Source organism: Capsella rubella, unplaced genomic scaffold (genome assembly GCF_000375325.1).
Source record: "Capsella rubella cultivar Monte Gargano unplaced genomic scaffold, Caprub1_0 scaffold_1, whole genome shotgun sequence".
Classification (NCBI taxonomy): Eukaryota; Viridiplantae; Streptophyta; class Magnoliopsida; order Brassicales; family Brassicaceae; genus Capsella; species Capsella rubella.
Genome location: NW_006238923.1, coordinates 18,130,316 through 18,153,670, shown reverse-complemented (window position 1 = coordinate 18,153,670; position 23,355 = coordinate 18,130,316). Strand labels below are relative to the sequence as shown.

At 34.5% G+C, this 23,355-nt stretch overlaps 5 protein-coding genes and 1 pseudogene across 6 annotated transcripts in view; 5 read left to right on the top strand and 1 right to left on the bottom strand.

Moving 5' to 3' along the window:
* The first annotated feature begins 569 nt into the window (after positions 1-569).
* On the top strand, positions 570-2,574 carry LOC111832450 (annotated as a pseudogene).
* A 1,417-nt stretch (positions 2,575-3,991) lies between these two features.
* LOC17897675 (protein PLANT CADMIUM RESISTANCE 8) lies at positions 3,992-5,160 on the top strand. The gene is made up of 4 exons (XM_006305607.2): positions 3,992-4,214; positions 4,322-4,393; positions 4,477-4,689; positions 4,789-5,160. The coding sequence occupies exons 1-4, from the start codon at positions 4,019-4,021 to the stop codon at positions 4,869-4,871; spliced, it is 564 nt and encodes a 187-aa protein (XP_006305669.1). The 5' UTR covers positions 3,992-4,018; the 3' UTR covers positions 4,872-5,160.
* Positions 5,161-5,942: 782 nt separating this feature from the next.
* Positions 5,943-7,183, top strand: LOC17900835. The gene is made up of 3 exons (XM_006304212.2): positions 5,943-6,155; positions 6,274-6,414; positions 6,787-7,183. The coding sequence occupies exons 1-3, from the start codon at positions 5,994-5,996 to the stop codon at positions 6,970-6,972; spliced, it is 489 nt and encodes a 162-aa protein (XP_006304274.1). The 5' UTR covers positions 5,943-5,993; the 3' UTR covers positions 6,973-7,183.
* Positions 7,184-7,764: 581 nt separating this feature from the next.
* LOC17900658 (protein NRT1/ PTR FAMILY 1.2) lies at positions 7,765-11,903 on the bottom strand. The gene is made up of 4 exons (XM_006306892.2): positions 11,652-11,903; positions 11,320-11,537; positions 9,274-9,833; positions 7,765-8,921 (listed from the first exon to the last, which is right to left on the bottom strand). The coding sequence occupies exons 1-4, from the start codon at positions 11,746-11,748 to the stop codon at positions 7,973-7,975; spliced, it is 1,824 nt and encodes a 607-aa protein (XP_006306954.2). The 5' UTR covers positions 11,749-11,903; the 3' UTR covers positions 7,765-7,972.
* An 8,364-nt stretch (positions 11,904-20,267) lies between these two features.
* Positions 20,268-23,355, top strand: part of LOC111832641 — a 4,479-nt gene continuing 1,391 nt past the window's right edge. The window contains exons 1-2 of one of the 2 annotated variants that reach the window (XM_023790163.1): positions 20,268-20,612; positions 20,753-20,816. The gene's annotated coding sequence lies outside the window, so the exon portion shown is untranslated. Of the gene's footprint in view, positions 20,613-20,744; positions 20,817-23,355 lie in introns of both variants that reach the window. The other variant, XM_023790162.1, reaches the window with a different exon arrangement.
* Positions 22,313-23,314, top strand: LOC111832449 (glutathione S-transferase T3-like). Its single transcript, XM_023788779.1, has one exon. It carries the CDS (start codon positions 22,313-22,315, stop codon positions 23,312-23,314), a length of 1,002 nt encoding a protein of 333 aa, XP_023644547.1.

Below are 23,355 nucleotides of genomic sequence, written 5' to 3'. Positions count from 1 at the left end.
TTATATAATAAGATTATGAACTCTAATTATGTTCCTTCTTTTTCTCTAATTTAATTTTATTTTTAATATATTTTCATGAAAAAAATTATGGTTGTGATTATTTTCTTCTTAGGGTTAGTAATTCACTATATTTTTGTATAATTTTTTAAAAAATTATAATCCTTTTACTATATAATTTCCTTGTTATGGATATATATATATATATATATATATATATATATATATATATATATATATATATATATATATATATATTTAAAGTAATATGTAATCCTTTTCGTTTTACCATTTGCTGTTTATTTTATAAGTTTAATTTTATATATATGTTATTTTTACATTTGTCAAATCTGATGGAGAGACTTAACATTGTGTCACGATCATGTGAGTTCCGAACTTTGAAACCAAACTCTAAATAATATATTTAAAAAAAAAATTGTTGTGATTTTTTTCCATTTAGAAAATTAGTAATTTACTACTGTAATCCTTTTAATATCTGTTTTTGTTAACAAAAAAAATATTTCAAAGAAGATCATCGAGAGCTAAATTAAAATCGTTTTTGCTCCATAGAGATGATGCAAGACGCTTCGGAGATGATGTCGTATTCGTCGAATTGGTGGTCGGATGTAAATGATTAGCCGATTTGGCAGGATAGGATCTTCTATGTCCTCGCTAATTCTCTACGGACTCGTTTCCATCTACTCTGTGGTACTACTACTACTACGTGCTTTTATATATTTCTCGTTCCTGATTCTTGAACTATCTTTGAAACATGTATTATATATATGTGAACTAGTCAATGTTTTGGTTTGTTAGATTCACCTTGTGAGAATACGCTCGCGATCTCCACATGATGGATGGACGATGCATAAGGTCTTTATCTTTCTCCATATCGGGTTGCATGGAGGTTTGGTGCTAATTGCTGGCTGCGAATTGTAGTTTTTAATTTCTGTGTGTTTTTGATTGATTTTATTGATTTTGCTAGCTCATCGATCGATCGTGTTCTATATATATCTCGCAGTTAGGGCTGTGGTGTTTGTCTTCAGGCGGAGTGTGTGGAACATGCATTCACAGGTGAAGAAGGGTCTTCATCATCATTCTAGTTTAATTAAGACTGTTTAGAATGCTTGCTTGTAGGTTTACAAAAAAAAAAAGAAAAAAAAAAAAGAATGCTAGCTTGTAGTTTTTAAATATATTTTTGATTTTAGCTTTTGAATATTGAAGTTTTTTTTTAATATCCAGTCAAGATTTTACAAAATAATTTTCCTATAAATATTTCATAGTTTGATTTAAAAAACTTTATAAGCCATGGATGCTTCTTGTAGTTTTGTAAATACTTTTTAGATTTTGGATTTGGGAATTTTTTATTTTTTTATATTTGTATTTTTATTATTGCGGGTTTTTTATACGAAGTTTGATTGGTAATTTTTCAAAGTTCTGGTTTAGTTATAATATTATTTTTATAATTTTGATCTCATATAGCAACTCTTTTATATATTTTCTTAAAAATATTATAACTGAAAAAGTCGGGATGAGTTTCTTAAATGTTTTAAACTTTTTTTTCATTTAAAATTGGTATAAACTTCAAAAAATACAAAATTCAGAAACCGATTTAAATTTTATTACAAATGTTTATGTCAGCCTTTCTAAATTAGCAAAAATTTGATGATTATGTTGTAGATTATGCAACATATCTTGCTTGATATTCCAAGTATTGGTTTCTTGACAACCTAGCTATGGTACTCTGATTCTCTTCTGGGCAACACTTTACCGTCAGGTAAGAATTCTGAATCTTATTATTCCTTTTTCCTTCTTTGGTTCTGATATTTTAGTCCACACTCTTTGACTACTGGATAGATTCTTTCGTTACCCACTCATGGACTAAAATCAAGCTTCTTCATAATAAATGCAATTGTATATGTAGTTCAGGTATATATAATTTTGTTTGTGAATTGTGATCAATCTAGAAGAAGTGTTTGTGATCAAAAATACTAAAGTGCATGCATGGGTACTGTATAACTTTCAGATATCTCTTTGGTTGGTTGTGTGGTGGAAGCCTGTTGGAGTAATTATGGTAATCATATCTAAGATGTTTTTAGCAGGTAATCTCAATTCATCCAAGAATGGTTGTTACACTGTAATATTGGTACTTTACTTGTATCAACTCTCTTGTAAATATAATTGTAGGTGTTTCATTGTTCGTTTCCCTTGGATATTTACTTTATGGTGGAAGGTACATTAACTAATCTGTCGCCTCTTGAATATGTACTACATTTTGAGATTTTGTAGCCACGAGTCCCTATTGAGAACCTAGTCATCTTGCTTTGGTGCTAATTAAAGCCGAGTACATTTGCGCACCAGCCATTTAATATGATCCTGCATTGGAGCTTGATTTTGTTTGTCCTTGTATATCTATCTTCCGGCAAGCTGAAAGAGGTGCAACATCAAAATTGTACATAATCACAGTGTAACCCAATCAAGTTTTACTATATATATTTATGGCGCTTCTTTGACTCTTTCCACTCTTTCTGTCTTATATATGTATGGTAGTTTGGTTCTGTGACAATCATATGCTTTACGTGTTTCCTCATCCGATGTATCATGGTAAAGACACACACACACACCTACACATGTTTATTTTGATATCTATTACTCCTGACCTTCTTGGTTAGATTTTAATTAAAATGAACAACTTAATTAACCAAAGGCTTTGTCATTTAATATGGTTTAGATGTGTGTTGCTGCTTTCTACGAGGGAGCAAATATTGATGAGATTGATCATCCAATTCTTAATCTCATATATTACGTGGTAAGCTCTCTATTAAACTAATTATATATAGAATCTTATCATAAATCTTTGTCTGATATATATAAGTACCATTGTTTCTGCTTGAAACCTAATCTTGTTGCTTACTTACAGTTGGTAGAGATATTACCGGTTTCTCTAGTCCTCTTCATCTTCAGAAAGCTACCACCAAAACGAGTCATGTACAAGAATGCTAATGATAAGACCATTTTTAATCCCAGAATTCTCTGAAGAATCTCAAGCTTTCTATAAGTTAGCTTCAGTAATCTTAGCTTTTGATGATCTTGATCATGGCCTCCTCCATTAATATTATATCTCATTTTGTCATGTAGTTAATGTATGATATCTTATAACGGTCTTGTAGGTGATGTATTATATATGTAGGAAATCACCCCAACAATAATATATGTGTAGACAATATCTTATATCTTAATTACATTTATAAAATTCTGAGTATCAAATTTAACCTACTAAAAGAAAAAAGAGATAATGATGGCATCATTGTAATATTATAAAAGTAAAAGTTGTTTTTAGTCTATTTATTTCGTGAAGATGCATAAAATAGCTAGTGACAGTTTTCTATATACTATTTGGAATGTACTCATACTTGTTGATTAACGTCACTTGCTGGAATGTACACATACTAGTCAAATCCCTTTTTATCAGTAATTTATTAAATTTTCTTTCATGTTCTTTTTTCCATATCTAGAGAACTTAACAAAATTGAAATTATAAGTTTCCGAATAAATTCTGGGTGTAGACAAAAATAATTATTTCTTCTATAAAGTTAGAAAAAAAAAAAACAATGTTGTATCAATCTAAAACTCTACTTGTACAAAAAAAAAAAATTCTTCTGTATGTAATTGAGTGTAAGACTAATGAATCTAATTAATTTGGGTTTTGCTCGATCGCAACTTGTTTTAGAAAATAAATATCAAAACGATAAGCTTGAAAGACGTTGACTTTAAATACGTCGACCGTTTAAAAGTCAAAGCTTAAATGTGAACTACATCATTCAAAATTTCTTCTTTCTTTTGGGAATATATATAGAAGTTAATTTCGTCGTTTTATATCAATAAGAAAAACTCAATTTTTCTATCGAATATTATTATTTGATTAATTTTTTTGTAGACAGCTTCTCCTCATCAACATCCTTCTATATAAATCAACCCTTCAAGTCATAACTTAGCTTGCTACACTTTACATATCAAACCAATGGGTCGTGTCACAGAGCACGAGGAGAATCCAAACAACGGTACACCGGTTCAGCAAAGAGGCACACCTAACCAGCAAACTGGAGTTCCGGCGAGTCAATTCGCGCCGCCAAATTATCAACAAGCTAATGTTAACCTATCTATTGGGAGGCCATGGAGCACTGGTTTGTTTGATTGTCATGAAGACCAAGCCAACGGTATTGTAATTCATATAAACTCTTAATACAAGTTTTAGCTAGGTATATATATTTCTTGCAAAAGATACCAAATTAATGAACTCCCTAATCTTTGAAACTTTGTGCAGCCCTTATGACAACAATCGCACCTTGTGTGACATTCGGACAAATAACAGAAGTGGTGGATGAAGGAGACATGAGTATGTTTTGGTTTACACAACTTGAAACCTAAATCAGATTCTTCACTAATAATACATAACTGATAGTTGAATTGTGTATGCAGCTTGTCCTCTTGGAACTTTCATGTACTTGTTGATGATGCCTGCTTTATGCTCACAATGGGTGATGGGATCAAAGTATAGGGAAAAAATGAGAAGAAAGTTTAATCTTGTGGAAGCTCCATATTCAGATTGTGCAAGCCATTTGCTATGCCCTTGTTGCGCTCTTTGTCAAGAATACAGAGAGCTCAAGATTAGGAATCTTGATCCTTCCCTAGGTACCTAACTCAAATCCTCATATTGATCAAATCAAATATGTACGTATAGTCCAATTAAAAATTGTTAATTAACTATAAGTGATTTTTATATAATTACAGGTTGGAATGGGATACTTGCTCAAGGACAATATGGGAGTGAAGCACCAACCTTTGCTCCTACCAATCAATATATGTCTAAGTAGACATTTTGATTTTAGTTGACCCTCCAAATATTTGTTACACATTATTTGCGGAGCATTGTAAAATGCAAGTGTGCTATGTTAAAAAAAGTTTGCAATGCAAGTGTGAGATTGATTACGTTTTCTTTTTTTTCTTTTCTATTTGTTGTGTTGTAGCTATCATCTAAACACCTGTTCCACCTCTGTGTTTTCTGAATAGCAATAAAAAGTTTATTTGTTTTGTGTTACCACAATGAATGTGAGAGTAACTATGTTACATCGGTCTAAATAAAACTTTCTAGTTTGTTTCAAATTTGCTAAAGTAAACTGCCTGTTTTGATCGTCGAAGACATTATAAATGGATAAAAGTTAAAGTCAGAAATTTGTATATAACGTAACCTCTACACCAATCTATCATAGTCAACTCTATTGCAATAATTAAAATTCAACGGTCAAATGATCACTTATTCACTTCCATAATATAATATAAATGATCAGTTCCTCAAAACTGTTTCAACGACTATGACTGAGACACCGTTTCAATGTTACCCAAAGTCAAAGTCAATCTTGCTTCTTCTTCAAATATATATACAACTGTACAATGGTATATATATTTTAATATCTTATTTAAAGAGAGAAAAATTTGGCTCCCAATATATTTACAATGGTTCTACTTGCACATACTAATTAGTCAAATCGTCATGTTAAACAATCATAAAAGGATATTTCCGAGAGAGTTCAAGTGTTTTGAGAATCCATATCTTGACTTTGTTTTTCTCTATTCAATTCGTCGCTTTATTGCATGGTAAACCTTGAAGTTTTTGTGTTGCCAAAAGGGCATCTTCCGAGAAAAAAATACAAATAAAAATGGATTTGAAAGAATTTGCCAACCAAAATCCTAGATGTAATCCTCTATATATATATACTAAAACTATCGAAATAAATTGAAAGACAAAAGCTTTTGAAGTTTGGCGTACAGTTGGATTCGGTATCCCAAAGTTTGTGTCTTTGTATCATGTCCACATATTTTCTATGTAGGGTTGCCAATAAATAGTCACAGGACTATATATGATGACAGCACAAAATGATCACCTAGTTTGATTTAAATAGCAAAAAGCTTCTCTTCATTCCCAAAAACTAAAAGATATGGAAGATTCATGCATCATCAAAACGAGAACGTACTTAGAAGAGCTAGCCAAGGATAAAAGCCATTCCTACTTTCCCAGTTTCATCCTCGAAGGTCTTCAAGTCATCCATGTTGCAACAGGGTTCGTTCAGTGTAAATTGACCGTTACACATCACGCTTTGGTAATTTTTTTCACTTCTTTTTTTGGGGTGAATGATTACATGCATGCATTAATCTTTGATAAAAATATACTTTTGGTGTTCTAATAAATGGAGTTACGTTGTATTGTATCATATTCAGAATGAAGATGGGAATTTTCACACAGCAGCAATAGGTGCGCTAATGGAGTTGATGGGAGCAACCGCGGTGTACTCAGTTGGAGGATCTCATGCCTCAGTTGATCTCAACTATTCATTTTACTCGACCACCGCCAAGATTCAAGTTCGACTTTTCTGATCGTTACTAATATTTTGATTCATTACTTTACATATTATACTAATTAACATTTTAATGATATACTATATGAAAACACATGTACAAAACTATATTTAATGACGGGCTTGGCGTTTTGGATTTTTTGTTTTTATTCAAAAGATTAAAAAAAAAGAGAGATTAATTTCGGTTTCAATGAATTTTTTCTTATGCAAATTGAAAAAAACAAATTTGATTTAATTTTTGGTTTGTGTCTATTAAACTATAATGGACTGATATCTAATTTGATAGAAACATGAGTATCGTTTTGTCTTTGTCTTTTAGTTGCTAGTCAAAATCACATGTCATATAAACACATATTTAACGTGATGACAAATCTAGGAAGAAGTAAAGATGGAAGCAAGATTAGTAGGTAAGAGGGAAGATCTAAACTCAGCAACAATTGAGATTCGAAGAGATTACGATGAAGAACTCATAGCCACAGGTAGATTATGGATGAGGCTATTGGCGACACCAATGAACCTAGATGTCAAACACAATGGTGTCGATCAAGTTAGCAAGCTTTAATGGCGGCTCCAACCAAATCCAATATTTACCCAATACCCAATATATGAACCATGTCCTATGCATACAACTGCAAGTGGTATGTAAGATATATAATGTGTTTGGACATTACATCAATGTTAGACTATTACATCAATGTTACATCAATGTTAATGTGTTAGTACTCTTACATATACATCAATGTTAAATATATGTTACGTCTTTATTGATTCTAGATATGTGGTGAAGCATTCTTATGGTATCTTGTCCAAAATCTTTTGAAAATTGATGTTGACTCTGAAATATAGTAATAGACCCATATTGAACCAAAACTAGTTTAACTTTTGAACATGAAAATAGTTTAAAAACGAGATTAAAAAATAATAATCAAGTTCGTTAAATTTGATCAGATAAGAAAATAATCGTCATCATTTACAATTAGTTTCAAAAAATAAAAATAAGAAAGCTATAATTTTTTTAATCAACTTCTATAAGACCGTAGTGTTTGGTTTATACTTTATACATCAAAATATGCATGGCTATGTAATAAAATTAGTCTTACGTTTTTAATAATTTTCATTATAAATTCGTTTAATAGCCCATTTTTGTTAGACTACTACATTTCCATGATGATCACTTAAATTTTTGTTTTTTTGTTCTCTACAATTAAGATCTACAGGCTTCAACAATAAATTCATTTTCCTTTTGAATATAAGAAGCCAAACCAACAACTAATTGTGTATATACAAAGGACTCCATGAATTTAACACACACAAAAAAAAAAAAAAATACAACAAACACTTGGCTTGTATACACTGCCAAAAACCATTGACCTTTTCATCAATAAAAAAAAACTCCCTAATTAAAACACAAACACATAATATTCAATCTAATTACAAATCTACATAGAACTTAATTTAACACTTAATAACACCACACACCAATGCAATAAAATATAATTTCCTATAGTTTCTTGCTTCCTTTATAGACAAAGTACAACAAGCCATGCATGACCTATGAAACTTTAATTGGCTTTAGTAACAGCACTTAAATCTTCCTTCTCGTAGCCTTTCCCAACAATATCAAGCAACTCCTCTTCCTCTCTCACACCATTAACTCTACCATTCCTCACCTGGTCTACCAAAGGACCATACGACCAGCTACATATCACGTAGTATATCACATTGACGAAGCTCATTATCGCGAGTACCCAATAGTAATAGTTGTAATGACCTTTGTTAATGTTGTCTGAAACCCAACTCTCTTTACCATTTCTTGAGGTTAGTTCATTGACTGCATTCAGGACCACGCTTGCCAATAGACTAGCCACAGCCATTCCTAGACCGAAGAGAGAAGCCGCAATGCTAGACATGCTTTTAGGAAACTCGGTGTAGAAAAACTCAGTCTGTCCTATTGCGGTAAGAGCCTCTGCTAGTCCATGTAGCACATATTGTGGCACTAGCCACATAGCTGAGATGTCTACTACAGCATTGGGATTGTTTCCATACCCTTGGCTTATAGCTTTGTTCCTTCTGAAACTCTCAACCATTGCAGAAACCGCCATAGCTAAGAACGACATGAATAACCCTAATCCCATTCTTAGTTTAACGCTGAGTCGAAATGGTCTGCCTCGGATCTTTGAAGCTAATGGGAGAACTGCACGGTCATAAAGAACCACCCACGTGGCGAGAGCTATGATTGTGAACATACCGAATGATCCAGCTGGAACTTGAAAGCTTGAACCATGCCTGCTTAGACGCCTGTCCATGGAAGTCGCTTGTAGCACCTGAAACGTACTTTGGCTAGTGTTTATGGACATCATTATGCCTGTGGACCATATCGGTATAACTTTGATCAATGCCTTAAGCTCCTCTACTTTGTCTGTTATGCACAGCCTCCATGGATTCAAAGCAAACCCATCTGACCCAATCTCTTCCTCACGGTTACTTATCAAACAAGCTTTGTTCAGAAACCTATACAAAAGAAAATCAAAATCACCTCAAATATGTTTCTTTTATAACAAAGCTTTGTTCAAAAACGTAATTTAGAAGGGGAAAAAACAGTAGATCATGTTTCTATTATTACAGGGTTTTTTCAAAAACCTAATCAAAATATAGTATGCAAGAAAAGAGAGAGTGTTATGTTGCTTGTATAACAAGATTTGTTCAAACCCCAATCAAGAGAAAGTAAAAAGTGCATTGATCATGTTTCTAGTATAACAAGCTTTGCTTGAAACCTAATTAAGAGAGCATGGTCTTTCTTGGTTGTAAAGTAATTAAAAAACGAGACTTGAAGAAATATAAGTATATACAGTAGTATTAATACCTTAACTTTTGACTTGGAGCTTTGATTTCAGAATCTTTCATGTGATAGTAACAATCAACGGAGTCATGATGATCTGGTAAACTTAGCTTCCTCTTCTTGTAAGCTGCAACAACCACTTGAGCTAAACCAGTGAAGAGACTCTTGGTCACACCGCGTGTAACATAGAGAGGAGACGCGAGAACGAATAGCAAAGAAGCGACCAACATGAGGAGCGCAGGCACTCCAAACCCAATTTTCCACCCGAGATGCTCCTGAATGTATACAATCCCCGTGAACGCGATGAGAACAGCCACAGCTGATGAAGCATAGTACCAACCAAAGAAACTCTCGAGAACTCTTTCGTTCTTTGGGTTCTCTTTGTTGTCTAGTTGGTCAGCTCCAAAGGCTAAGGAACATGGTCTAATCCCACCTGACCCGATCGAGATAAGGGCAAATGCGGAGTACAAAAGAGCCAGCTGAGACGCGGTTGCTGATCCACAATGGCTTCCAGCTGCTGTGGGATCGCAAGGAGATGGCTTCACTTGTGGTAACATTGCAGTTAACCATAAAAGCACCATTCCCTGTGGTATGATTCAACAATATGATCATTAATTAACTGAACCGGATTAGTTTGAGCTAATGGAACGCTAACAAAACATTACATATATGTCGTGACGTTAAGCAAACAAACATCATGTCGTGTTATATAATGAGATAAGAACTTCCAAGAAGAAAAATCCAATGCAACAAAAACCGTGGCCATGAGCACACGTTGGTAGGTCGAATGTTAAGTCATATGTCATTAACCCTACCAAAAATTATAATAAGAAAGTTGATTGCGATGAATAATTGTACCAGCAGGTCAAATCAATCATGTAACGCAATGTAAACATATGGTTTTTATCAAGTGGATGAATAAAATCAAATTAAGATTAGTGTCGATTTGAATCGGACAAGTTGTAAAAAGTATGTACACGGTTCAAAAATTGCTTAAGCCTACCAAAACAACAGCTCTATGCTATATAGCCTACAAACAATCAAGCTTGGCCCCATAACCAAAATAATTCAAAGTCTCATGCTGTGGCCTTTATGAATTGTGTCTAATCCCGTTTAAATAGACTTAAATCGAGAAATATGTTTTGTGGTCTCATTCCATCTAAGTTAAAATGAAACATAGAATAAAAGTAGTATTTTTACGACGCTAATAATATTTCTTTATTTATGAAACAAAGCAATCGAACTTTTTTTTTAAATATATCTCCAGTATACTTAAAAAAGGAATATTGTCACATCAGAAATTATAGTTTTGATTTGTGGTCACTCACACAACTTGCCAAAGGACATTTTGAATTAGTAATATCTTTTTAGAAAGAAAAAATATCAGAAAACTCAGAACACATGGAACTGCCATGCTAGGAAATAAATTCGAAAATGACTTTTTTAGTGTAATAACACAAAACATAATAAGAAAACAAATAATGCAGCAATGTCTCACACAACTCACAAGTCACATGCAACGCGTGAAATTACTAAATTAAACTGTACAATATTATTACTGTTTAATGTATTCTAGATTCATATATATTTTAATTGAATACTATATAATATGGCGATATGAATAAAGAAACAACCTATGCAATGGTACATCAACGACGAATATGTCGGAAATTAAATTATTCTGGTCCAATATTAACTTTATGTTCAAATATTCAATATTTTCCTTTTTGGTTTGGTTATAAAAATTAACAAATAAAAAACCTCGTACCACTATACTTCAATAAATTCATTATCTAGATGTTGTAAAAATATAAAATTCTAAACTTATATTAGATAATATAAAAATATATTTTTCATATAGACAATAAAATATGATATAACGTAAAAAGTATATAGTAAAAAAACACTTTTAAAAAGAGTTGTCAGTTCTCCAAAATCATCAGTTACAGATTCTTCTTATCAGTCTTAATGACAAGTAGTGGAAAGCTAAACCGAAAATTTCAAACCAAAATTTACCATCAAAGGAAGTTTAAACCGGTTTGGTATAAGAAGAAGAGATGAAGGATTTACCAAGAAACTGGAGAGAGAAGCAATGGAGATGGTGAGGAAGCGACCTAGATAGGAATCAGAGAGGAAAGCACCCAAGAGAGGTGTGAAGTTTGATGCAGCAGACCACATGTAGAGCACATTTGTTCCTTTGGCCACTCCAAACCTGTAATCTCTGATCAAGTACAGAATCATGTTTGGTAATAGTCCATAACTCGCCACTTTCTCGAACGCCTCGTTTGCTTCACCACCATCACAAAACACAATTAGAGATCGATCTTAATTATGAAGAATCAGACCCAAAAAAAGCAAAGAGAGAGTTAAAGATTTTGTGAAAATGTATTTGCTACTAGTACCTATGATGAAAGGCATAGTGATGATTCCACCCTTGGTTCTTTTGCCTCCATTGGGTTGGATTTGCTTAGCTTCTGTTTGATCCGGAGGGTTCTCCATTTCTTGAATGTGATCAAAAACACCAAGTCTAGTACTGGAACAAGTCAAGAAGAAGAAAGAAGAAGAAGAAGAGGAAGTGGAAGATCTTGGTCTTTGCAAGTGATTTGAGAGAGAGAGAGAGATAGAGCGAGGAATGTGTGTGTTACACTTCCGCGAGGAGTGGACAATTAATACTAGTAACTAACGCCTATAGGGGACAAGAGGAAAAATACAGTAATTGGAAATTAAAATAAATTAGAATATGAATCTTTTCATTTTAGATTTGTATTATGAGATTTTTTTTTAAAAAAACATTAATGACGTCGATTCCAATAATTAGAAATAAATACTATTCGGATAAAACTTTCTGTTCTTGTAGTTGTGCTAAAAGGGAATGTTATCATTTGATTAGATATAATACTATTTACTCCTGTATTATTTTTGGTATTGTTGTGATGTCATTGCACAAATTATAATCCTCATAATGCATTTTATTGACTAAATACATGGTAAAAAAAATTGTTTTGTTGACCAATTAATTAATTCGCATTTTTTTTACAGTAGATTAATTCGCATTTTGTACCTATTTTGTTGACAAAAAATGATATAATTGTTAAATTTACTGACCTGGTAAAATATTACTGAAAAATAGAACAGGTGAATTAGTCTTAAAAATTAGATTTGTGAGATTTATTCCTAAATCAATTATTAATCTAAGTAAAATTTTTAATATTTTTAGCTCACATATGAATATTTTAATTTTATGAGACGATACATTTTCATATTAATATTTTATGAGTCGATACATTTTCATATCAATATCAACTAAATATTTTGTTCCTAATCAATTTCTAGTCAAACCATTGGTTTTCTTTTGTTCTATTAAGTATTTGTTATTGGATTACTATTCATAATTATTTAATAAGAATCAGTTTCAGATAAACTTTTACATAATTTTGAGTAAGTTTATTGTAATTTACAAATCTGTTATGTTCAGCAATTTTTGTTATTATTATTTAGGTATTTAAGTATTTTTTTTTTAATCTCACATTTCATCTATTTCAAAAAAAAAAAAAAAGGTTCTTGCCAACTATTGCTCTAATTTTGAATATTAAAATAATTATTGTACATTCGTATTAAGTTTATAAAACATACTAAAACACACAAACACATCCATTCGATATCTAACTCTAAATTATATCGCAGAGTCAAATCTTTTTCAACCCAATTAATATGAAAATAAAAGTTTTGAAATCATATACATTATCTTTAGATTTTCTAATCTATTATTATGTGTTTATGAGTTATGTCGGATGATATCGCATTAAACGCTGCTCCAAACATTGATAGCCAAAAGAAGTGTTTACTGTTAAGATTGTATGAAAACATCATCATCTTTTTTTCAAACTCTCTTCCATCTCATCGCTTTATACAATAAATAAACGAAGAGTAGATAAATAGATAAGCTTTCACATCGAATTAAAATGAAAAAAAGGAATATGGAACAAAATCATAACAAAAGTATCGAAATTATTGAGCCAAAGCCTAAAAACATCCCATGAGCTTACCACCTTTTCTTTTCATTCGCTGTCTCTCACTTCTTCTTCTTCTCTTATTAAGGACTTTTCTATAATTTAATTATTATCTACTAGTATTTCCTCTCTTATTCTTTATCCTTTAAAGAAATAAATGCCTTATTAAAGTTAGTGCAATCATATTCCAGAAAAAAAAAAAAAAGCTTTAGTTCTGGTTTCGACCCATCAGTCATTTACTCACAAGTCAATCTTTAGCATTCAACACTCTGACAGAAAAAAATCAATAATAGATTAGGCTCTCATAGATTAATAATTGTTGAATAAATTTGCAAGTTTTACAATAACAATTTATCATCCTTTACACATTTTGTCGAATAACTCTATTATGTTTTTGTTACGTTATAAAATAACCTAGTATAATAATGTTGTGGCCTGTGGGGGGGAGAAGTATTTCAATAGAGTTACAATAATGCAATTCAAATGTGAAAAAAAATTGAAGAAATAAAAAAGAAAGGTGACAATGATGCGAATGAATGTGAGAGTGAGTCTTTAAAAAGAGAGAAAATATTTATTATGACTTTATTCATTCCCCTTGCACGTGGGTGTCGGATACTCTGAAAGCTCTTTTTTTTCTTTTGGATATATACACTCTCTAGTAGTATAATAATACCTTACTAAATTCGACTTTTATTTTATTGATTCGAAATTTCGAATGATATGTATTATTTTGTTATGGTCCAAAGTAGTAATAAAACAGTAGTTCTTGAATCATTTAACCACTCCAACGATGGAAAAGACGTGTTTTTTTATATATGACAACTTTCGTTTTAGCTCTGAATGAGACATTTTTCATTCCCAAAAAAAAGAAAAGAGAACTGCATGTGAACAATCTCAAGAAACTAGCAATCTCAACAAGCAATAAATTTTATATATATTAGAAAACATTGTCATCTAATGTGAAATGAAGATAGAGAGTTGAAAAAAGAAAAAATAAAACAAAATAAAACAATATATCACAAGAAACTCATAGCTCATGCAGCATAATTTCGGAAATTGCAATTGTAAGTTTATATAACAGAAATATCAACATCTTAAACCTAAACTATGATTTATAGAGAAATCATTCGTGCTATTATTACTAGGGAAACTTTTGTTTATACGAAAGCCGAAATTAAACCAACTAATTAAGTTCATGGACATGTTGGTGAAAGTGTAAACTGAAATTGAAAGATTGTTTCTTTTTTATTTCTCAATACTTAAAACCACATTACAGAGAACATTGCTCTTATATAGAGATACAAAGATGTTTAACCTAGTCTCTAGATTGTTCTCTTTGTCTCTTACGTGTCAGCATTTCCATCACTTGAGTTTAGCACTTCAAATCTGTTCTTTGTCTTTACTTCTGTACGACCTGCAACATCTCTGCTTTTTGGTTTATTTGCAGAGAGATGTTGAACGACAGACTTTGGCGCGTGTTCAATTGATGCTTCACGTATTGGGCTTGGATTGGGCTTTGGTGTTCTACGGCCTGCTAACGGAGTTATGTCGTTTTGAGTTGCAAACTTGTTTTGAATCTTGTTCGTGTTCCCCCCCCCCCCCCCCGCAAACTTGGAGTAGGTGGAACATCAACACCGAGTTTGAGCCGAAGATCTTGAAAAGCAGCCTCTGGTAAGGACTTTGTAAAGATATCAGCCAGTTGGAGATGAGCTGGGATGTGATTAACAATCAAATCACCGAAGGCAACTTGTTCACGAACATAGTGGTAGTGAGTAGCAAAGTGTTTGGTACGAGCATGGAAGCTTGGATTGGCTGTGAGATAGACTGCAGAGAGATTATCACAAAAAAGCTCTGGCTTCTCATATTGTGGAACACCAAGGCTTTTAAGAAGATTGACCAGCCAAGTAATTTCAGAGCTTGTATCTGACATAACTCTGTATTCTGCCTCCGTTGAGCTTATGGAAACTGTTGGCTGTTTTCTTGAAGACCATGAGATGATATTGTCACCTAAGAAGGTACAAAATCCTCCTGTAGATCGTCTAGTAGCCTGACATCCGGCATGATCACTGTCACTAAAGGCTCTGATCTTGCAGTTTGTGTATTTTGTGAAGGAAATCCCCATGGTGATGGTGCCTTTAATGTACCTTAGGATCCTTTTTAGAAGCTGGAAATCAGAAACTGTAGGAGCATGCATCTTTTGGCACACATAATTGACAGAAAATTGCAGGTCTGGTCTTGTAAGAGTCAGGTACTGAAGCTTTCCTGCCAAACTTCGAAAATATTTTGGATTTTCAAAAGGAACAGACTGGTTAGGAGTATTATCAAGCTGCTGTGGCAGAGGTGTAGAAACTGAAGCACATGTTGACATTGCTGCAGTAACTAGCAGATCTTCTGCATATTTTTGTTGAGATAAAAACAAACCGTCTTGATGAAAATGAGCTTGTATTCCCAGAAAATAATGTAGCTGTCCCAGATCTTTCATTTTGAATCGTTTGTTGAGCTCACTGAGCAATGAAGCTAGCAAAGAAGAAGAATTCCCAGTTATGACCATGTCATCAACATATAATAGTAGCATGATTACATCTTTGCCTTTTACACACACAAATAGAGAAGGGTCTGGAATGCTGCAGATAAAACCAAATTCAAGCAAAAAATTGCTAAATTTATCAAACCATGCCCTTGGAGCTTGCTTGAGCCCATACAAGGATTTGTGCAGTAAACATACATGATCTGGATAATCTTTATTGATGAATCCTGCTGGTTGCTTCATGTAGACTGTTTCAGTGAGATCTCCATGTAGAAAAGCATTCTTGACATCCATTTGTTTTATTTCCCAGTTAAAAATGGTGGCAAGATGCAAAACACTTCTGACAGTTGCAGTTCTGACAACAGGGCTGTATGTTTCAAGATAATCAATACCCTCTTCTTGTTTGAAACCCTGAGCAACTAATCTAGCTCTATACTTATCAAGAGATCCATCAGCATTTAACTTGATTCTGAAGATCCATTTTGACCCTAGGACATGCATATCAGGAGAATAAGGAACCAAAGTATAAGTGTTTGTCTCTTTACATGTTTCCATCTCTTCGTTCATTGCTGCTGTCCATTTTGGGTCTTTCAATGCCTCAGTAACTGTGGTAGGCATATGGTAAGTAACTTTGTGAGCTAGAAGAGCATACCTTGGATTAGGCTTAGAGATTCCATCTTTTGATCTTGTTGTCATCGGGTGAGTAGAACCTTGAGTTTCTCCTGTTGCGTGATGATCTGAAGTAGCAATGCTAGGTGATGATGAAAGAGCGATGTTGCCTATAGGAACAAGATCAGAGCTTGCCGTACACCCAGTACACTCGTCACCACCAACTGACATTGTTACTTCAGCATTTGTTACATTTTCAGGAGTTGGAGCAGAAGCTTGAGAAATTGCAGAAACTGCAGATGTTGAAACTGCAGCATTTGAATTTTCTGGTTCAGAAACTGCAGGGACTGAAATCTCTGGTTCTGAAACTGCAGATGTTGTACTTTGAGCTTGGATTGTCGAATTAGAATCACGATCTGTATGTGGAACATGACTGACAACACCTTTGAGCCAAGCAGTATACAACGGTGTTGGTGCAAACTGCTCGCTGTTCTGATAAGTACTTGCAAACGGGAAGGATTTCTCATCAAATATAACATGGCGACTGAGATAAACTCGGCCTGTAGGAGGGTAGTAACATCTGTAGCCCTTGTATTTTTCAGTATATCCCAAGAAGATACACTTAAGAGATCGTGGATCAAACTTGTTTGCAGCATATGCTCTGAGAGTAGGAAAACAAGCACAACCAAAAACTCTTAGAGCTGAGTAATTTGGAGGATCTCCATGAAGAGCTTCATAAGGGCTTGATTTTGTAGTTAAAGCACTTGTTGGAAGGAGATTACAAAGAAAATTGGCAGTGAAATAGGCTTTAACCCAGAAGCTTTGAGGAGTATGACTTTGAAACATCAGAGAGAGAGCCATTTCTGTTAACTGCCTATGTTTTCTTTCTGCAAGACCATTCTGCTGAGGAGTATGAGGGCATGAAATGTAATGTTGAATACCAGACTCTTGAAGATGGTTGAGAAATCTTTGACTTATAAATTCACCACCACCATCAGACTGAAAAATTGCAATTTTGTGTTGCTAGAGATTTTCAACAAGAAGCTGGAACTTGATGAATATTGAACAGAAATCAGATTTTCTTTTTAATGGATAGAACCAACAATATATGGAGTAGTTGTCTATAAAGACTGCATAAAATCTGAATCCTTGAATAGAAGAAACAGGAGAAGGACCCCAGAGATCACAGTGAACTCTCTCTAGAGGTCTAGAAGCTACAAAGTTTGAAGAATTAAATGGCAATCTTAAACTCTTCCCAAGCTGACATGATTCACACACCTGGCTGGTACTTTTATTAACTTGAATTGCCTTATTTGCAGAGAGCAGTTGGAGAACTTGAGCATGAGGATGTCCTAGCCTTTGATGCCACACTTCATCACTGGTTTTGACTTGTCTATTTGAATAGAACACCCTGTACTGTTGGTTCTCCAATCTGTAAAGACCATCACTTTCCTTTCCCTTTGTCAGAACTTGGCGTGTTGCCTTGTCCTTAATAACAACATCATCAGAGTCAAATGTAAAAGAGCATGGATAGTCTTTAGTCATTTTAGAAACTGAGAGCAGTGACTTAGCAATTTCAGGGCAAACCAAAACATCATAAAGTGGAAGGTTACCTGATGTTGAAGGAAGCTTAGCTGAGCCAATGTGAGTAATGGGAAGAAAGTTTCCATCACTGGCCATAACAGTATCATTGCCATAATATGGTTGAGCTTGCTGAAGTCGTTGAGGACTACTTGTGATGTGTGCTGTAGCTGCAGAATCCGGATACCAACTACCATCATCAGTCACATCTGTTATGTGCAGAGCAGAGAAAGCTGCAGCTGTGTTCTCAGAGGCCTGATAACCGTCATCAAACATGTACCAACAATGAAGAGCATGATGACCTCTTTTACCACATATCTGACATGTTGGACGTTCGGTGGAGTTGGAACTTTTGCTGGATGAGCTGTTGGAGGAGAACTGTTGGTGAAATCCTCTTCCCCTTGTTGAGTAGTTTCCTCTTCCTCTACCCATGTTTCCTCTTCCCCTTGTCTGAAAGTTTGAGGCTTTGACGGTGTTAAAGGCCAAATGAGGAGAAACTTCAGAGGTAGTGGAGTAACTTTGCAATCGATCTTCATAACCAGTCAAACGGGAGATCACATTATCATAAGTTGGAGCAGGACTGCGATCCATAGAGTCTTCAATCACAGTGATAATAGGTTCATAATCACGACTTAAACCTCTTAAAGCTGCAAAAATTTTCATCTTTTCACTAACCGGATCCCCTATAGAAGCTAACTGATCACAAATATCTTTGATTCCTCTAAGATATTCTGACATGTTCTTATCTAACTTTTCAGCATTTTGAAGACGTCTCTGAAGTTCAAATAACCTAGAGGAGGAAGTGCGATTGAAGTGAGAGATTAACGTTTCCCATACCTCCAGGGCAGTTGTGGAGCCAATGACGAGTCGCAGCACATTTTCACTCATGGATCCAAGAAGCCATGCCTTCACAACTTGATCGGATCTAGACCAGCTTTCAAAATCTGGGTTGGAGATGTCTTCTACGTTCCCGTCATTTTTGTTGCGGATAGGAATCGTTGCCTGAGGAGCAGGAGTGGCGCCATTGACGAAACCGAGCAGACCTTGAGTACGCAGGAATGACTCAAACTGAGACTTCCAGATGATATAGTTTTGTTCTGTGAGTTTTATGGTGACACAGTTGGAGATGTGTAGAGAAGGTGACGAATAGAGATCCATGGAAGTGTCCATGGCTCTGATACCATGAAAGTGTCCATGGCTCTGATACCATGAAAGTGTAAACTGAAATTGAAAGATTGTTTCTTTTTTATTTCTCAATCCTTAAAACCACATTACAGAGAACATTGCTCTTATATAGAGATACAAAGATGTTTAACCTAGTCTCTAGATTGTTCTCTTTGTCTCTTACGTGTCAGCATCTCCATCACTTGAGTTTAGCACTTCAAATCTGTTCTTTGTCTTTACTTCTGTACGACCTGCAACATCTCTGCTTTTTGGTTTATTTGCAGAGAGATGTTGAACGACAGACTTTGGCGCGTGTTCAATTGAGGCTTCACGTATTGGGCTTGGATTGGGCTTTGGTGTTCTACGGCCTGCTAACGGAGTTATGTCATTTTGAGCTGCAAACTTGTTTTGAATCTTGTTCGTGTTCATAGTTGGTTCGTAAGAAAACTTCTTCGATCAAACGTCACTATCCTCACAAGCTTGAAGATGGTCTTCGGATCTAGTTTGAACTAAGAAACTAAGTTCTCTAATTTCAATTTCTCCAACACAAACTTTATTAAAAATTTAACACTTTGGTTAAGGATGGTTTTTTGGTTTTTTGGTTTTTTGGTTGACTAAATTTAACGTTCATTAAAAAAAAATAAACCAAACATAACACATTTTTTTCTCGAAAAAAAACAAAGAAAAAAAGAACTAGAACAATAACTTTTTTTCTTTTACATAAATGAAAATATATATACAGTATATATTGTTACATAATAATTGAAAATTCGATTGTACACAGTATTTTATTGGGGGAGCACAAGTCCACATGTGTGGGTATGTGCATATGATATGTATATTGTAATGTTTGTGGATAGGTCGTGGAGAAGACTGTAGAATATGATATTATGAACAGTTTGAATACATTAGAGCAACATTAACGGGCCATCCGTTCGGGCCTTCGGGCATTTGTTTATTGGATTAAAAGGGAAACAGTTAAATTGGAAGACCCATCCGTATGCTCGGGAAGACTCGATTGTATCCGAGTCTTAGGCCACGTGGGCGAATATGATTGGTTCCATTTTTAGGTAAAGAAATAAGTTTTTTCTTTTCTCATTTGTCGGAAAAAACGAAAAACCCCAAATTCGAGTCGTGTTCTCTGTGGAACCCTAGCGGGCGATTTTGTCGATTGAGAGTCAATCTCATATTCTTCTTCTCCGTCTGGTCTTGACGATTTCGCCGTGTCTTCTGAGTGTCGATCTCCTTCCGGTCTCGGTCTCTCTCGAACCCTACACGGCGATTTTGACGAATCCGCCGCCGTTCTCATCTTCTTCTTCTCCGTCTGGTCTTGCCGAGTTCGCCGTTCTTTCTGACCTTCAATCTCCTTCCGGTGTGTCTCCTCCTCATCACCATGTTGTAGATCTACTAAAGATTCATCATCGAGGGTATCTTCGAAGATCTCTCACCTTCCCAAAATCGATTCAAGCGAGGTACATTGAAGTCTCTTCTATCTTATTATGTTTTGAAGTTCTAGGGATCGAATTAACTCTTGTTATCTCGAGTTCGTTGATGGGTTATAACTATTATGTGAAATTAACTCTTGTTTATTGATTTTTCCTGAGGTTTGAAGGTGAGTCTGAAGGTTGCAAAGACGGATTCCGATCATAATCAGGATCTTAAGTACAAAGTTAGAGGTATGTGACATAATCCATGTTCTTAACTTTGCATGCAATAGATGTGAATCAGAATGCGATTAGGTTATTGTATTGAATTTGTTTTAATGGCTGTCAAATGAATTGTGAATTGTTGGCATAAAGTAAACCTGTTTATTGAAGTGTATACTCGCTTTGTGTGTGATCTTCTCGTAGATGGTGTTTGTTAATTGCTTATGTATGTTCATCTGCTTCCAGCTTATTGCTTGGCTAATATTGTTGTTGTCTCTGTTAATTAGGGGTTGTTAACGAGTCATGTATTGTGTTATTGTATTGAATCTGTTTTAATGGCTGTCAAATGAATTGTGAATTGTTGGCATAAAGTAAACCTGTTTATTGAAGTGTATACTCGCTTTGTGTGTGATCTTCTCGTAGATGGTGTTTGTTAATTGCTTATGTATGTTCATCTGCTTCCAGCTTATTGCTTGGCTAATATTGTTGTTGTCTCTGTTAATTAGGGGTTGTTAACGAGTCATGTATTGTGTTATTGTATTGAATCTGTTTTAATGGCTGTCAAATGAATTGTGAATTGTTGGCATAAAGTAAACCTGTTTATTGAAGTGTATACTCGCTTTGTGTGTGATCTTCTTGTACTTGGTGTTTGTTAATTGCTTATGTATGTTCATCTGCTTCCTGCTTATTGCTTGGCTAATATTGTTGTTGTCTCTGTTAATTAGGGTTTGTTAACTAGTCATGTATTGGTTTGTCTGTATTGAACCTGTTTTAATGGCTGTCAAATGAATTGTTAATTGTTGGCATCAAGTAAAACTGTTTATTGAAGTGTAAACTTGCTTTGTGTATTGATCTTCTTCTACTTGTTGTTTCTTTATTGCTTCTGAATGTGATAGTATGTAAATGGGATGATGTTAGTTAGTGTGTAGAAACATGTAGTTCCTGTTTAATACTGTGTAGTATCTATGTTGGTGAAATACTTTTCACAGTGTATTAATGACCCGAAAATGAATTGTCTAGCTTATGTACTCTATGTTCATTAATGTGTCTGGTAGTGTTGTAAATCTCTCAGAATTGTGTCATAAAAGTCTTTCAATGCTAGTCTTGTACTTTAAAAATATTTAAATGGTAAGTATGAATCTCTGATCTTGTTACAACAAGATCAGTATTTACATTAAGTTGTAAATGTAAGAACATTTATTTATTCTTTTGATAACTAGAAAGCAATCTTTACTTACAAAGATTACTATTCTGTTTCTTTGAGAGTTGACTCTGATTTGATAGATATAGGTAAGTGTTAGCTTTGTATTTACTATATCCACCCAAAATTCTCTTTATGATCTGTTTTGAATTTCCAGCTTTCATTTCTTATTCCTTTTGCGATTTGATCCTTTCTCTTCTTTCATCTCTCTCTTCTTTCCCTTCTTCTTTCATCACTCTCTTCTTTCCCTTCTTCTTTCATCTCTCTTGTACCAACTTCTTTCCCTTCTGTTCTGCCTCTTCTTCCATCTCTCATCTATCACCATATGGATTCAAATCATAATCCATATGGTCAATCTCCCAGTTACTTTAGCCTTAGAAACTTTCCTTATGACAGCTTCTCTGCAAATCTAAACTTTGGCTCTCCACAAGGCAGCCAAAACCCGGGTCATAACCAGCAACAGCCTGAAACTGCCTCTTCTCAAGGGAGTCAATTCCCTGGTATTAACCACCAAGAGAGTCATGGAGCTGCATCTCCAGCCAACCATTTCTCTTCTTTTAGCCAGCCTCAGACTCAACCTCCACCTCAAGGTCAAGGCACACCAACATGTACTAGGGAGAGAAGGCAATGGAACAGCCTTGATGATGTTGTGTTGATAAGCGGGTGGTTAAGCACATCAAAAGATGTGATAGTTGGAAACGATCAAAGGTCAGGGACGTTTTGGAAACGGATTTCAGAGTATTATGCTGCGAGTGAACATGTGCTGAATGGGGGAGAACCACGGCTTCCTGACCACTGCAAGCAAAGGTGGGGAAGAATAAGTAAAGAAGTAAGCCACTTCTGTGGAGCATTTGCTTCTGCAGAGGCTGAAAAGGCTTCAGGGATGAATGATGTTGACATTCTTAAGAATGCACATCACATTTATAAGACTCTTCATCTCAAGAAATTTACACTAGAGCATTGTTGGGTTGAGCTGAAGAATGAACAAAAGTGGTGTAGTTTAGGGTTAATGAATCCCACAAGCAACACTTCAAGCAAGAAGAGAAAGGCTGAGGTTGCTCATCCATCCGAAGGGGGATCAGTTGGAACTGTCCATGAGAGCAGGCCTCCTGGGGTTAAGGCTATGAAAGGGAGAAGGTTCAAAGGAAAAGAGAAGGTATCACCTTCTGGAGACTATCCGGACCTGTGGGAGAATAAACAGCAAGACAATGAGGCAAAGAAAGTACTCCAGAAGATGAGCATCCTAGACACCCTCATTGCCAAGACGATTCCACTAGATGAAGATGAAGTCAAACTTAAGAAGAAGCTGATGGCAGAATTATTCTAAGGAGCTTATAATCTTTCATTTCTGTGTGTGTATCAGTTCTC

Excerpts from the sequence above, each read along its gene's own strand:
- LOC17897675 (XM_006305607.2), top strand. The coding sequence starts at position 4,019 with ATGGGTCGTGTCACAGAGCACGAGGAGAATCCAAACAACGGTACACCG. Across the intron at positions 4,215-4,321 it reads TCATGAAGACCAAGCCAACG|CCCTTATGACAACAATCGCA; the intron begins GTATTGTAATTC and ends AACTTTGTGCAG. Across the intron at positions 4,690-4,788 it reads GAATCTTGATCCTTCCCTAG|GTTGGAATGGGATACTTGCT; the intron begins GTACCTAACTCA and ends ATATAATTACAG.
- LOC111832449 (XM_023788779.1), top strand. The coding sequence starts at position 22,313 with ATGGATTCAAATCATAATCCATATGGTCAATCTCCCAGTTACTTTAGC.
- LOC17900835 (XM_006304212.2), top strand. The coding sequence starts at position 5,994 with ATGGAAGATTCATGCATCATCAAAACGAGAACGTACTTAGAAGAGCTA. Across the intron at positions 6,156-6,273 it reads CCGTTACACATCACGCTTTG|AATGAAGATGGGAATTTTCA; the intron begins GTAATTTTTTTC and ends TATCATATTCAG. Across the intron at positions 6,415-6,786 it reads CGACCACCGCCAAGATTCAA|GAAGAAGTAAAGATGGAAGC; the intron begins GTTCGACTTTTC and ends TGACAAATCTAG.
- LOC17900658 (XM_006306892.2), bottom strand. The coding sequence starts at position 11,748 with ATGGAGAACCCTCCGGATCAAACAGAAGCTAAGCAAATCCAACCCAAT. Across the intron at positions 9,834-11,319 it reads CTTCTCTCTCCAGTTTCTTG|GGAATGGTGCTTTTATGGTT; the intron begins GTAAATCCTTCA and ends ATCATACCACAG. Across the intron at positions 8,922-9,273 it reads GCTCCAAGTCAAAAGTTAAG|GTTTCTGAACAAAGCTTGTT; the intron begins GTATTAATACTA and ends TCTTTTGTATAG.